The sequence below is a fragment of the Puntigrus tetrazona genome, chromosome 8 (genome assembly GCF_018831695.1).
Source record: "Puntigrus tetrazona isolate hp1 chromosome 8, ASM1883169v1, whole genome shotgun sequence".
Classification (NCBI taxonomy): domain Eukaryota; kingdom Metazoa; phylum Chordata; class Actinopteri; order Cypriniformes; family Cyprinidae; genus Puntigrus; species Puntigrus tetrazona.
In genome coordinates, this window is record NC_056706.1 from 2,519,302 (window position 1) to 2,535,872 (window position 16,571).

At 35.0% G+C, this 16,571-nt stretch overlaps 1 protein-coding gene across 5 annotated transcripts in view; it reads right to left on the minus strand.

Annotated features, from left to right (window-relative positions):
* Positions 1-1,912: 1,912 nt before the first annotated feature.
* Positions 1,913-16,571, minus strand: part of bicdl1 (BICD family like cargo adaptor 1) — a 30,974-nt gene continuing 16,315 nt past the window's right edge. For 2 of the 5 annotated variants that reach the window (XM_043247860.1, XM_043247859.1), the window contains 7 exons: positions 14,180-14,326; positions 12,056-12,235; positions 10,539-10,757; positions 10,327-10,470; positions 10,108-10,238; positions 8,470-8,590; positions 1,913-4,652 (listed from right to left, as the gene is read on the minus strand). In XM_043247860.1, the coding sequence (XP_043103795.1) occupies positions 4,485-4,652; positions 8,470-8,590; positions 10,108-10,238; positions 10,327-10,470; positions 10,539-10,757; positions 12,056-12,235; positions 14,180-14,326 (1,110 nt within the window). In that variant the 3' untranslated portion in view covers positions 1,913-4,484. Of the gene's footprint in view, positions 4,653-5,474; positions 5,589-8,469; positions 8,591-10,107; positions 10,239-10,326; positions 10,471-10,538; positions 10,758-12,055; positions 12,236-14,179; positions 14,327-16,571 lie in introns of all 5 variants that reach the window. The other 3 variants (XM_043247862.1, XM_043247861.1, XR_006251678.1) reach the window with 2 other exon arrangements.

Sequence of the window (16,571 nt, forward strand, 5' to 3'; positions counted from 1 at the left end):
CAATGCGAGAGAGAGAGAGAGAGAGAGAGAGAGAGAGAGAGAGAATATGCTGTTTTCGAGTAATCTGTGTGAATAATTCAGACATAAGTGTATCATATTTACTATAAATGCGTCGTGGTTCACGTTGATATTTTAGCAGCAACCTTTGAGATTTACTGCATTCGACATATTTCTGTTCTTTACATGTAGGTATTTAGAAAGTGCATTTAAGGAAGAAAACGTGGCACTAATGAGGCTGGTGAAAACCATATTTGCTTTATACAACATTATTAACTCGATAGTTATTGAACCCTCCCTCTTTTATTAATCTGAGGATTAATATTTCGCGTAAAATAAGCTTTTCGAAGTAAAATCAGACTAACGGGATCGGGGTAGAATTGCTTAATATTCAGTATTCCTATTAAAATAAATTTTCCGAGCGTCCAGTGATCACGTTTAAACTTACACACACGGAGACGTTCACATCCGCTCGCATGCGTGGAGAGCTGGATTCAAGACACAGACCGGAGAGGCTTGCAAAAAAACGGTGTTTTTAAATGGCAGAAACACAGCAGTACAAAGTCAACGTAAAGAGACGTTTACAGGACAGGATCTAAAGAAAAGACGCACAGAAGAGGGACGGGGAATGCTGTAAACGTGGAGCGATCGGCGTCTGGAAGATTTAACGTGACGCAGGAGAAGCACTACAGGACTCCAAAACCCTTACTTTTTCCAGTCTCCTTCGTCGTATGTGTTCGGGTGCGATTTCCAAAAGTGCGATTAAATGTAATTATGCCTCGGTGGTATTTAAAGGCCTTTTTAAAGCCGCTTTCGATGAGCGTTTTAGAGGAATTTTATTATTTAATAGTGCAATATTTGCGTGCACATTTTTATGCATTATTCTTGTTAAATATTCGACTGCCAGCCACTGGAGTTATTTTATGTGTGTTTTGAATCTCTTTATTATAAAGAGTCAATTTGTTTACATTTCTGTATTCAATTTGGGAGCTAAAAAGCTCACCGTGAGCGAGCAGTGTTTAGTGATTTTAGCAGTACTGTACTTTACTGTAATTTAAAGCACTGTACTTTACGGTAAAGTACTGTTTTCTTTTCCCAAGGAAAAAAGTAAAGGATTACCTTTTTTTTTCTTTGTTTCTGTTAATCGCACTTACACTTTATAAAACTAGTGGATCTAACAAACTAATTTCAGCTTGTGATGTTCAGATGTGTTTTTAATGTAACCCTCTCCCTTTAAAAAAAAAACTGGGTCAGTTTAAAAATCATTTTCATGCCTGTACCTGTATTGTTTAACTAGTCGAGGTTGATATGGGGCTTTCATGAGTGTAATTAGTACAGTAAACTAGTCTCACTGTTGAAAATGTTGTCTGAATACACACAAAAAACAAACAAAAAAAAAAGGTACAAAAGCTGTCACTGGGGCGGTAACTTTTGAAAAGGTGCGTGTTTGTACCTAAAAGGTCCATTTTGTACTTATTGTACATATTTGAACCTAATAGGTACAAAAGTGTACCTTTTGAAAAGATGCCATCCCGGTGACAGCTTTTGTACCTTTTTTTTTTTTTTTTTTTCTGAGAGTGTAGTAATTTTTTTTTAAATGGCAATAATTTGTCGATAGCATGCATATAACTTGGTTAAGTTTTGCTCCTGTAGTACCTCTCCTGCGGACCAGATCAGTCTTGTTCACATGGATCAGATGAATCGTGATGTACCGGGTCTGGATTGAGAGTTTTCACATGGTTTACATTCATTTGTGATCAGACTCCAGAGACGCTTACGAACCAGACTACACGACAGACGAGCGCGCGACATGGAGATCGTTCTAAAAAAGTTGATTCATCATTCAAAAGTTATACATTTACAAATATATCGATTCCTTTTTTTTTTTTTCATTTCAAACCTGTCTTTGTATGTGTATATATATATATATATATATATATATATATATATATATATATATAAAAAACAAAACAAAAAAAAAACGAATCGCTCTTTGGGTTTTTCCAAACCAAAAACTCTGCGAGAAAGAAGACGGCTGCATAGCTTTGCTCAAAATCTGCCCGACTTTCGCTGACTGAACCCCCGCAAACACACACGCGCACACACACACACACACACACACACACACACACACACACTCACACACACACACATACTCACACGCACACACATACTCACACGCACACACACACACACACACACACACACACACACACACACACACACACACGCGCACACACACACTCACGCGCACACCCCGAACACAGGACAGAAAACACAGCTCACGATCAGGACACAATCGCTCTCGTAGGCTGGAGGAAGTACACACTAGAAATGACCTGGGCTGTGTTCAAAATAACATGCTAGCCTACTACAGAACTAAAAGTTAAAGGATCTGAGGTACTAACATTTACCTTTTAAGGGTAAATAAAGGTGTTTTTCCTCTCACTGTGACAATTTTTTACCTTTTTTTCTGAGTGTATTCATACTACGCCTGCAGTGTCTTTTTTTGTACAGCTACTACAGTAGCCAGAATGTGCATTACAGCTATACACTACTCACTGGACCGAATACTGTATCCCACAATGCAATGCACTTGACTTGACCTTCCCTTTACAGTGTGACAAACGAACTGGTCGAAAAAAGAAGTCGAATGCAGCAGTACGTTCTGCATGCAGCGTGGCGATAGTCGTCCTTTAGAAAGCAGCTGATTTTATTCTGAACACAGCCGCGGTTTCAGTGCGTCTCTGAGGACTGAGATTTTCTAACGGTGAGTGTCGCCTGTCTCTGATTTCTACTGTTCGTACGCGTGTAAACCTTTTTTTTTCGATGCGCTCTATAAGTTACAGCTCTGCTCTTCGGTTCATTGACTGCCTGGCGTTCACCGTCAAGGACGTTTTCTCCAGAAATGTGCTAAAAAACAAGCAGGTATGTTTGATAAAACAGCCACGACGCATTTATGCTGCTAATTTCCTGTTGCGTTGTCATTTGTATATGTTGCGCGCTTTTATGCATTTTTTTTTTTTTTAATCTAAGCAGCTGCTGAAAGTTCATTTTATATAATATCTGTTAATTACATTCATTATTTGATTTATTCATTAGTTTTTTTATCTATAAAATGCCTTTGTGAATGAACCCAAGAGCAGAGCGACTAGCTGTTTCTGGTTTTAAAGTGGCAGCGTTCAGATCTATAATTCAGGCCCAAACGGACCGATTCATGACATTCGCGTTACGCTGCGATATTCTCGTATTTCATCCCCAAAACCGGCCCAGAAGACGGGCCTGAAGCTCGACGGCGACGCTGAAGCTTTGTCCTGAAACCGCCTGAAGTCCAGTTGGTCCTGAGTTGAGTCTCTAGCGAATGCCGTGATTTGTGCCTCCGTGAATCTCTGGCAGTGAGGTGAGGAGAAGCTTTCCGAGGCACTCGCGGGGGAAACGGACCTCTGATAGGACTGGAGAATTCTGGGAACCCTGTTGAACAGACCCTTTGCGTTCTGCTCCTAAAGCTTTCTGAGGGACGATTGTGGGTACAGATAAAGTGCAAAACGGCTCAAAGCCATCAGAGAACTCGCTTTACCGGTGCGGTGGTTCTCAACCCGTTGGCCGCAGACAACATAAAACCTAGGTAGCCTTTATTAAGGTATTCAAAGTCTACTGTATGTTTTCAGAAACTCAACCTAACTGTAAAATTGCAACCAAAATTAAAATGCATTATAAAATTTGAAGGTTCGTGCGTTGCTTTTGTAATGCATTAAGGTGTAAAAACAATAGATGAGTATTATAATGCATCGTGAAATCATACAGTGCATAATGCCTTGTAGCTACCTTAATATTGCATTAGCAAAATATTTCAGTTTAAATTTCATATTTTTGCTTAAATTGCATATAATTTCCATCTTTCCGGATTGCACCGTTTTAAAGAAGTAATACACTTAATGCGATGCATAAATGATCACAGCAGGTTCATAATTTTGGATTTGGATTATACTGATTAAAGCAAGCGAATAAACTAAATGTAAAAAAATATTTCTTCCCTAAAGCAGCATAGCATGTATGTGATTTTACTTAATATTATATTTTTTAGGATGCATTTATTTAAAAATTAGTTTAGGTTCAAAAAATATTGGAACAAGTTATATTTAATTAGTTAAAATATTAAACCAAATTTGATTTACTAATAATAAATGTATAAACCCGGTTGCAGAAATCTTATCTGTTTAATTTATGTTTGATATATATGCAGCACGTTAAGTTTGTTAAAAGGATGGAGGCTTTATGTGCAATTCAAATACATCAATCCAATTTTGATCTGATTAATTCGTGCATTTCAGTGTTTGATTTGAAAGATGTTGCGCTACTTTGCAATAAATCATTTTGGTTTTTGATGAGCACAGCCGGTTGAGGACCACCGATGCGGTGATTTAGACTTTCTTTGTCGTTTGTTGTACCCTTCTCTCACGTCTCTTCCTCCATGTCTTCAGATAGTCTCAGTTCTTCTTGAAGAATGAAAAGAGGCGCTTGTCTCCGTCCGAGAGGCGGTGCGCTCGTCTGGACGGAGCTCCTCCTCGTGACCCGTTGAAGGAGTACGGAGGATCCTTCCACTCGTCCTGGTGTTTATCCATCAGCTGTTGATCGATAACTCTGTGCATATCATCCTGAGAGAGAGAAACGGACATCAGGGCCAGTCCCGTTTTCACACTTCTTTTACATTGTTTGGTCTGAACCGGGACTCAGTCCCTTCCAAAAACGTAACCAAAAAATGATATTTGATCGTCAAATAAAATACGAATATTTCATGAGCATTTTTTACCTAAGCATCTCAATTTTTTTATTTTTTTTTTTATTTGAAGCACTAACATTAATTAAAAATTGAAATAAAAAAATGCACAAAGTTATTAATAAATGCTACAAAAATATATAATAATAATAATAATAATAAAGTAACAACAAAAAAATCACATGTACGAGAAGACCCTAAATTATTACTAAAAATTAAATAAAATATATATATGGAATAAAAAAACTAAACCAAAATATTAGGGATTACGCAATATCTATAATTACCGAAATATGCTTTAGTAATTTTTTAAAAAGTTTATATTTTTCTTATTATATTAACTAAATAAAAACAGGAAAAAAATAAGCTTAAATAAAAATGAAAAAACAGATAAAAGCGCATTAAAAGTATTAAAGCTTAAACTAAAATTAAAACCTAATTCAAAATATTAAAAATACTATATATATATATATATATATATATATATATATATATATATATTCATTTAGTTTTTTATTTATTTTTTTTTTTCACAAAACCATTGATGAGGAGACATCGTAAATGTTCTAATGGTTTTGATGTTTGTTGTAGTGTGAAAATGGCTTGAAGAACAAGTGAAGAACCACATCACGATGACATGAACGGTGACCTCGTGACCTCGTGAACACGGATACGGGGTCGGCGGTGAAGCCGAGCTCACCTCTAAGGCAGGAGGGAGTTACCATAGGGGAGAAGGGGTCTGTATGGAAGCTGAGAAAGGCCACTAGATCAGAAACCACAAGAGCCACACAGTGAACAGCCCTGAGGAGGCAAACTGCAGGCGGGAGAGAGAAGGGAAGCTGAGAGTTAAACACACACACACACGCACACACACACACACACACTCACAGGACATGGGCGAGATTAAAGACAGAACTCAGAGGAAGAGACGACACGCGTTCGTTCATACACTCAAAAAAGTCAACATGAAACTGCAAACATAACCCAGTTTACATAAAAAAATCATTTTATCCATCGGGCATCCGACTTTCGATCCGACGTGATTATTGCTTTAGTCTTTACGATATGAATGTTAACCGACATTTATAGTATTTTAGAAATGCGGTCAAGCACAAAAGTCCATTTTTAACGTCGTGAGACAATTATTATCAGGACATGTAAAGTGAGTCAAACACAACACTTACACAGAAATCCTATGAAATCCATGTAAAGTGTCTAATATTTCAAATAACGGTAACGCTTTACAATAGGGAACACTTCTGCCTCAATACATTCCTAAATTGTTGCTTATTAATAGTTAGTTATTATGTTTATTATGTGTAGAAGAAGGCATTAATACGTGCTTAATTACTGTTAATAAATGGCTAATATTCTAGTAATATGCATGCTAATAAGCGTCTAGTTAAGAGACGCTACAATAAAGTGTTACCAAAATAACTTAATGAAATTTATTTAATGAAAATGAAATAATAATCGCCATTGAGAGGAACAGAGATATTTATTTAAAAATTAAAGTTTATTCTGACCTGCACCTATTAAAATATGTGAAGGAAGACTTTGATCGTGCTACATTTTATTATATTTTAAATAATACAAATGGGTAAAACCAGTCCGAAGGATATTGGCAAAGATCATTAAAGAAAGTAGTAGTTTATTATTTTAAATGAACAACTGTTACACTAAATTACATTTATTTGTGGATTTATTTGTCTTTAAATTTACATTAACCTTTTAATTAACATTACATTTACATTTTTAGTAATTTTATATATATATATATATATATATATATATATATATATATATATATAATCATTTATATTTCATAATCATGTTAATTACTACTTAATTTTTTTTTTTTTAATAATAATAATATTTTTATATATATATATATATATATATATATATATATATATTTTTTTTTTTTTTTTTTTTTTTTTTTTTTTTGGAGTAGTAATTAACATGATCATTCATCTCAAAAAGAGTATTAATTTCAGTAGGTTTTAATTAGTTTTTTTTTTTTTTTCTTTTTATGAAAATAGCGTGTATCAATGAACTGTGTCTTAAAGTAATTCAGGTCAGTGTTGACTTCATGTTGACTTTAAACAGAAAAGGCAGAAGGAGAGAGAAGCAGACAGAGACAGAGGCTGACCGCTGCTATCATCATAAAAAGGCTGAAGGGTCGAGGGTTAGTTTTATTCATCTTTTACCTTTGCATTTGTTTCTGACACGCATGTTTTTTTAATATAATTTGTGACGTGACTGATCTCAAAGCATATGCAGATTAAAGACTTTTTTTTAAAATGATTCTCGATATATTGTTGCAACCAAACCACGATTGATTGCTTTTGACTCTTGCTCTTAAAAAGCATAAATTCATCTTTAGAAGATGGTTTTAAGTTATATTAACTGAAAAAATTATCATATTTCGGGGGAAAATGGAGTATATTCTTTACTGTATGTACAAATGTATTTTGACCTTATGAAAGTTATAAGTTAACCCTATGAAGTTACTTGTTATACATATATAGTAAAAATCTAGTTTAGTAGTCAGTGATGTGTTATGTTTATATTACAATTATTATATATTATTTAATTTATTTATTTTTAATTTTACATAGTTGACATTTAGCTTTTGTCATCGTTTATGAATTTTTAATTTCTTTTTGTCTATTCTAACTAATATATAAAGTGTCATTCGGTATTGCGTTTGAAGTTCACATGTATTTTACATTTACTAAACTGCAACTTAATGTGTAATTACAAATATGTGTCATACAAGATTGTTTAGAACGTATATTAAACTATATTCTTTATCATAAATGCTCGTCAATATTTTAAAGGCATTCGAAAGTATTTATCAAACTACATAAATCTCCACTAACTGCATTTAATATTAAATTACAATGCATATTTTTTATGTGCGGTTATCATGCAATTAATTAATAAATTCAATTAATTTGTGTTGTTTTAAAATATATGATTTCCTTTGTTTACAGTACGATTATTATATATTATATATAATTATATATAATTATATATATATATATATATATATATATATATATATATATATATATATATAAAAAAAATATATATATATATATATATATATATATATATATATATATATATATATATATATATATATATATATATATATATAAATAAAAAAATATATATATATATATATATATATATATATATATATATATATGTTGTGGTTTTATTTTAATTTTACATTTTCTTATTCTGTCTTTTTTCCCGTCTTTTTGTTTTCATTTAATATCTATTTGTTTCATATCGTTTCATATAATATCGATATTTGTTTCAGTTAATGTCTAACTAAAATTAAAAAAAATTCTATTTTACTGTTAATTGCTTGGCCTCATTATTTTAATATCATTAATAAGCAATTGCCGTTTTTGTCTATATTCGAATTTCATTTCTGTCAATAATTTCTGGGGTATTTCGGTTTTCATATGTCTATTTTTTTTTCATTTAGCTGAAGTAGAAGTCAGTTTTTATAATGTTTGCAATTTCGGGTAATAACAATAAGCCAGCATGAAATGTCTCTGGATTGCCAAGGCTTTGCATTCATTTTTATTTCCTTTTTGATCCTTGCAGAAAGCCAGGCACATGATATGCGCGGATCTTTTTCCGATCTGAGGTGAGAGCGTGTGAGAGAAACCCACCTGCCAGGCTTCTAACTGCTGAGACAGGTTCAGCTTCTGCTGTATCGCATCCAACAGCTGACTGTTCAAAGACATGATGTCTATCTTACACTTCGCCAGCTCCATCTCCACGGCTTTCTTCCTGTAAAGACGGAGCAAAAGAGTTACGGCGTCTGAGGCGGAAACCTCAAGGCAACTAAAAGGCTCTCTCTTTCTCTCGAACGGTTCATGCTTTTAGTTTATTGGCATGATATGATCTTGCTCGCCGGTAAATGAGTGACAGACAAGCGCTTGATTGTACCGAATGTGAGCTTGTAATTAAAATAGTTAGCTGCAATTACAGATAATATCAAATTAATGATATAAAAGGCCGACGTTGATGACTACGTATTTAAATAGTGTTTATATTTAATTGTTTTAAAGAAGTACACTTATTTATAGACCAAATACTTGATTATAATTTTAATTGTAGCGTTATTCAGTATTGTGTTTAAAGTTCATATATATTTTAAATGTACTAAAATGCAACAAGATTTTTTAGAAATTATATTCAATTATATTTTACTTTGCCATAAATGCTCGTCAACCCCAGTACTCTTTAATCATTTTTTAAAGGCAAAGTATTGATCAAATTACATATCAAGTCCTACTTAAATGGATGCAAAAAACATGCATTTATTATCAAATTACATAATATTTTTAATTTGAGTTATTATGCATTTATTATATTATTATTACGCATTCAAAAACATTGCATTCAGTTTTATTTGCGCTTACTGTAAGTATATTGTTTTAAAATATATTATTTCCTTCATAAGCACGCTAAATGTTTAGTGTCGGGCGTTTGTTTAAATCGCTAACATAAAATATTAAAAGGAAATATAAGCGAAGACCCATTCGGTTCATAGGATTGATTGGTGAGCATATAATATTTATATATATATATATATATATATATATATTTTAAAAGACAATATACATAATGCTTTTAGAGTTGTTTTTTTACAATAAAGTTCTAGTTCAGTAGTGTACTTGATACACCATTATAGGTTTTGTAAAAAAAAAATTAATTTTGCTGAAAATTCAGTTCGAATCTGACGGCACCCATTCTCTGCATGCAAAATTTACCTTTACAAATCTGCTTCAGATTTAGTGTACTTGATACACCATTATAGGTTTTGTTAAAAAATTTTATTTGACGGAAAATCTGACGGCACCCATTCACTGCATGCAAAATTTACCCAAATCTGCTTCAGAAGCTAACTCATTTGCATCTTGTTTATATATAATATTTTTAAAGACAATATACATAATGCTTTTAGAGTTGTTGTTTTTTTTTACAATAAAGTTCTAGTTCAGTAGTGTACTTGATACACCATTATAGGTTTTTGCTGAAAATTCAGTTCGAATCTGACGGCACCCATTCACTGCATGCAAAATGTACCTTTACAAATCTGCTTCAGATTTAGTGTACTTGATACACATTTATAGGTTTTGTTAAAAATGAAATATTGCTGAAAATTTGCTGAAAATCTGACGGCACCCATTCACTGCATGCAAATTAACTCATTCGCATCTTAAATGGTGAGTAAATTTTCTATAAATAAAATTTTTTAAGTGAACTGTTCTTTATAAATGCTGTACGTGTGTGTGTCGTACTTGGCAATGGCTTCATCTCTGTCTCGTATGGCGCTCTGTAACTGTTCGTTGGGCTCGCGCACTTCTGCCATCGCTCTCAAGCGCTCGTTTTCCTCTCTTGAGGAAGACACTTCCACCGAGAGCAGCGCCGCCTACAGGATCCAGAGCAGAACCACGGGACGGATGAGTGCGTGAATGAAATCGGGTGTTTTTTTTTAACGTTAATGTATGCGCCGGCACCTGATTATGCAGCTGTAGCGCCTCCTCCTGACCGCTGCGCGTCTTTTCCTGCTCCTGTTCGTACAGCTCCCTAAGCTCTCGCAGCTCCTCGCTCAGTTTGCGCACCTGCTCCTCCAGGACCTCCTCGTCACTGCGCCGCGAGCCCTGAGCGCGAGCAAAAAACGGCAATGACGGCGATAACGACGGCAATGCTCGCAGATTCGTTCGCTTACCGTAGATTCGTTGCCGTCCAGCAGGTTTTGCGTGAGTCTGCGCAGCTCCAGGAGACTGGCGTGCAAGCTGCCGGTGGGCACGTCTTTAGCCGACAGCGTCTCTGAAGACTCGTCCATGGACGAATCGGTGGATAAGGCGGAGTCTGTGATGTCATTTCCTCTCAGCTGGGAGCAGATGGAGCGCACCTGGCAGTAAGCTTCCCACAGCTGCAGCCGGAGCTGGAGGAAAGAGAAGAGCGTTGGTCAGACCCGTAAGCGCAAACTCAAATGTAATGCGTTAGCTGTACTTAAATAACAATATAGTATAATTCCAGTTTATATTAAATGCATTTAGCTAAACCTGAGTGGGGGGGTTTTGGCCCGGTTCACCCAAAAATGTAAATTCTGTCACCATCGAGGAAGATATTTTAAAGAAAGTTTGTGACTATTGACTTCCATAGTATTTTTTTTTCCTACTGTGGAAGTCAATGGTGACCCAAAACAGCCTGCTTACAGACTTTCTTCAATATGTCTTCCTTTGTGCAAAGAAACTCATGCAGGTTTTGAACTAGCGATGACAGAACTTGCATTTTTGGGGCGAACTATTGTTTTGAGTAATGCATATTTATACATTCATATTATTGCATAATTAAAAATGCATCTTCGGTATAGAACAGTATATGCACTCAGTGAATATAAAACGTTTTATCAGTTCAGTAACAAATGTAACATTTCCTGATATTTGCAGGTTTTTTTTACGAAATTGGATATTTCCTTCAGCGTAAGGAAAGCAATATTGCTCAAATGTTCAATCAATCCACAAAGTCAATAAATCTTTGCTAAAAAAAGAACGAAAACAAATATTTAAAGAAATGTCATTGACCTCAAATCCCAATTTTTGAAAATGAGTGCCACATCCTGCAGAGTTTTTCATCTGAAAGTGCGCCGTGTATAAAGCTATCGTCTCTTAAAACAAAGAGTCGACTCCGAATCATTGAAACGAGTCCCGAGCAGTTTCGTTAGCATTAGCGTACAGTTGGTCTTTTTGCATTGGTCTGAATGAAAATGCGAGTTCATTCTTTACCACTAGTTGTCCCTTTCGCGGCTCAAATGCTTTAAATGAAATCGACCAATCGTGTCACACAAAGGAGGGGAAAATGAATCGCAGAGCGAATCTATGCCTTCTGGAAAAAACAGTAGAACGCTGCCCAAAACACAACAGAAAATGGAACAGATTTAATGGTTATAATGGGAACTGTATTGGTTTTAAAGGAAGGTATAATGGTGTCCACCGCTATGTGATGGATTCTATTGATGGGACATTCAGTCTTATTGAAAAAGTGGCCAAAACTATTTTGGTAACTAAAAAAGGTTAGACCATTAGAATTTCTGTGATGGTTTCTATCCGGGCGTCCATTGTTTGGGAGTCGCTGAGCAAATAAGGAAAAAAAAAATGTTCACCCCTCGCACGCATGTCAACCCCTTGGATCTTCCTCAAGCTTTCCCAGCTCCTCAACACAACGGCTGCGCAGACGTACCTGCTCCCTCTCCTGCTCCAGCTCCTCCTGCTCCATGCTCTGCTCGATCTCACAGAGCAGGCTGCGCGGGTTCGGGCTGAAGCCCTGCAGACTGCGCTCCTCCGCCAGCTCCTCGAGACGCGCGCTCAGCTGCCGGTGAGACGCGCGCACTTCCTGCAGCTCCAGCTGGCTCTGCCGCAGCTGAGGGTCACAAAACACACCTGAGGGAGCGCGCTGGCTGCGAAGACAGGACTGGCTCGGTTCGGTTTAGTTCAGTTAGCTCGCTCCCGAACGCGGCGTCACGTTGAAGGAAGCGCGCGCGCGGTTACTCCCGCCATTGTGTAAATAAACTCTATTCTCGGGCGTTTTTGTCACCTATGATTCATTCGTTCCACAACCGCAAGTGCATGATAATAGAAATAAAGCAGAGCTTGTAACGACGTGATTCATCGGCGCTCACCGTCTATAAAACTAAACGAATCTCGTTTTGCTGTGATATCCGGTGAGAGGATTCGTAATAGCGTTACTAAGCTCAACGGAAACGTGCGTGATTGGTTGTTTTTCTCAGCGCTGGTAAAAAAAAGTAATCCGGTGCAACGTGCGCTGATTTAAATGTGAATGTAATCTTTTTTGTTTAGACTTTTCATTTTAATTGCGATGTACTTTCCCAATTTCCTACTCTGTTGCACATCTGTCAATCAAGGTTGCACCCTTGACTTCAGTAATATTTTTTTATTGTGTGGTAATCGTAAATAAATGACTTTCTAAGTGTGCTTTAAGTTTGTTCTGCGGACTGATGGGGAAAAACCTGAGAACTGAAGGCCATCCGGTAAAATAGGAATACCAAACAATCAAAGCACTGTTTCTCTAATAACACTGGATTACACGTAAAGCAAGAATCACTTTTTTGGCTTGTTATTCTCGCTCGGTTTGAGACTGAAGCTTTCATCTGCTTTCATTTGATTTCATTCAACAGTTACAGACACACACTGTTCGGCTGCTTTTAATAGCAGCTTTTTGTAACGTATAAGGACATGTGAATGAATTACGGGAAGGAGAGTTTGAGGATAATGCGTTTAATTGTCTTGAAGATCATAACGCTCGAAAGTCTTAATACTTCTTAAATAGGATGTATTCAGTTAGGGATATATTTATTTAAGTCAATGTTGTTCTGTACACACACACACACACACACACACACATATAAATATATCACATCACAACTACAGTTTAATTGAAATTAATTGTAATGCAGAATTAAAAAGCATGATTTCTGAAAATTGTTAAAAAATTGTTAAAAGCTGACACATATATATATATATATATATATATATATATATATATATATATATATATATATATATATTTTTTTTTTTTTTTTTTTTTTTTTTTTTTATAAGGTATCATAACAAAACAACAAAAACTTCTATAGTGAATTATTTTAAAGTAATTATTATAACTTAATTATATGGACATATATAAAATAAACAAAGCCTATATAAATGACAAAATTACTAAAATTAAATTAAAATGAAAAGAAAAAATATATAACAATAAAATATATTAATTTTGGACATACAAAATAAACAAAATCAACTAAAAATAAACAAAAATGCAACAAAATTAATAAAATGAACTTAAATGTAATATATATGTAAAATGTAATATATTAATATAATATTGCACGCCAAGCATTTAATTGATTGATTATACTTTATGTATAGGCTATTTAATTTTCATCTTTTATGCCACACACACACACCCAATATATGTGGGTAATATAAGTAAACCTTACAGAAAATATATATTTCTGTCAATATATTTAAAAAAAAAAAGGGATTTTTTTTATATCTAAAATGTGTTATTACTGTTTTTGGGCTGTTTGGGTAAAAATATTGCAGTAAAAATATGTTAACAATATAAAGCAGTGTACATTTGGACAAGCAAAATATATTAAGGCTTTTTTTTTTTTTTTTTTTTAGACAGACGATTTTTTTTCCCCCTTTACGTTTGAAGCAGAAATCTTTTCCCTTCCCCTGTTTTCGATACATATACCGTACCACACGCCTCCCGTGTTTTTTGCTAACCAGACTTGTACCGAAAAACAAGACCAAAGCCCAAGTGAGTAAGATGTTTGTTACTCACCTGCAGGTCCTTCTCGTGACACTGTTTCTCGAGCAGCAGCGTTCGTTCTCTGAGCTCGTCCACGGTGTGCCGAAGCTGCTCGTTCTCCTCCAGCATGCCGTTCATGCGCCGCTCCAGTTCCTGCTTACGCTCGGACAACATCTTTATCTGAGCGGGAAATAAAACACCGGGTTACTGACATCAGCGTTGTGGGCCGAAACATCTGCAAACGTTGCAAATGATTGAGTCACAGTGTATCGGGGCCTTTATCGGGTTTGCAGTAAAAAGCGGTTTAGTGGATTAGTTTAATGTCTCCCGTAGATGTAGGAATGTGGTGTTACCAGGCATCGGCAGGGAGGCACTAACACCTCCATAGTCAGGAATGTGCTCTTGATAACGGGGATATTTCAAAACAACCTCAGAGCTTGCTTTTTCTGTAGCGTTCGTACATTTAGCACCTGCTTTAAAGGAACAGTTCAACCTAAAAATGACAGAGTTAGTCACTCTCAGGCCGTTCGCTCCAACGGACACTCTGCGGTGAATGGGTGCCGCCGGAATGAGAGTTAAAAAAACGACATAATAATCCTCAAAGCTCGTCTCATCTGAATCAGGAGAGAGATATGAACAGATCAAGCCAAGTCAAAACGGCTGTAAATAAATACGCGGGTCGATGTGAGAGAGAACAGGAAATGGACTTTTCGCCAGAGGAAGTGAAATCTAGTTATTATGAGTCATAAATAGGCTCGATGGAATTGTTTCTCGCAAACACAGAGCTTTTGGCTTTACTAGACGTTAACTGATGGACCGGAGTGGTGTGAATGATCCTGATGTTTTGCCTCATTCTGACGGCACCCATTCGCTGCTGCGCAAAGAGATGCAATGCTACGTTTACATCCAGCTCATCTACGTCCTGCACGGCCTGAGGGCGAGCGCATTTCATCGAACTTCATTTTTGCCTTCCCTGAGAAACAAAAACCTGGCCCTGATTCGCGCGTAGCCCATGAAACAAACATGAGCAGAAGTTTCAGCGTCTCTCCCTCATGTTTTGACCTAGATCTGCTAACCCAGTTCACCGGCACTGAGGGATTCTCTGCGATTAAGAGTACGTGCTCCCTCCTTCACGGCCACCGGACGTCGAACGCATATATATATATATATATCTCCTCCTCTTGAAATTTCCATTTTGAAACAGCTGATCTGGACGGCGACACTGGTATATTTATGTCCCGCTCGGCTCGGGGCGTCACGGATTGGAATAGACTCTCGTTTCTCTCCGTCTGGCACTGACTGCAGTTTCGGGAACACCCAGACATTGCAGCATTTGCTCTTAAAATAGAACAGAAGTTTTCCCCCGCTCGATTACAGCTCTAGTACACACTCCACACGGGAGTCTCGCTGCTGAAGCGCCTTTACATCGAGCCGTTGTCTCCCATTCATTCTTCTATCGGAGACCGCTCTCTGCTTCTTTGTAAAGTACGTGCTCAGTTACAGGGTTGGATGTGAACAGTGGATGGAGGCAAAACTTTCACCAAAATGAATAATAATAAAATGTAACAGCCTCCACGTGATGGATTCGTGGACTAAAAATTGCTCCTGAGCTATTGAACTAAATCGATTGGGACTGTTGCAGTTAAATGATACGTGAATATATAATACATGAATGAATATTATATTACAATCCGCTCATGTTGTATCCAGGTTTATTATAGTTGTTAAAACTAAAACTTAAAAAAATGCACTGCAACTTCAAATAAATAAACATTAACTGAAATATAGAATATATATATATAAAACAAACAAGTATATATATATATATATATATATATATATATATATATATATATATATATATATATATATATATATATATTTTTTTTTTTTTTTTTTTTTTTTTTTTAATTTAATTTTAGTAATTTTGTCATTTACATAAGTTTTGTTTATTTTTATATATGTCCATATAATTAATAGTTATAATAATTATATATGTATATATATATATATATATATATATATATATATATATATATTTATATATATATATATATATATATATATATATATATATATATATATATATACTTTTTGTTTTATATACAAATATATATGTATATATATATATATATGTGTATATATATATATATATAATTATTATAACTATTATTAATTATATGGACATATATAAAAATAAACAAAACTTATGTAAATGACAAAATTACTAAAATTAAATTAAAATGAAAAGAAAAAATATATATAACAATAAATAAAATATATTAATTTTGGACATATATAAAATAAACAAAAACAACTTAAAAATAGATGCAAAAATGCAACAAAAGTAATAAAACGAACTTAAATAAAAATGTAATATTGCACGGCAACTAAAATAAACTATTTAGTTTTAGTTAAGTGAGAA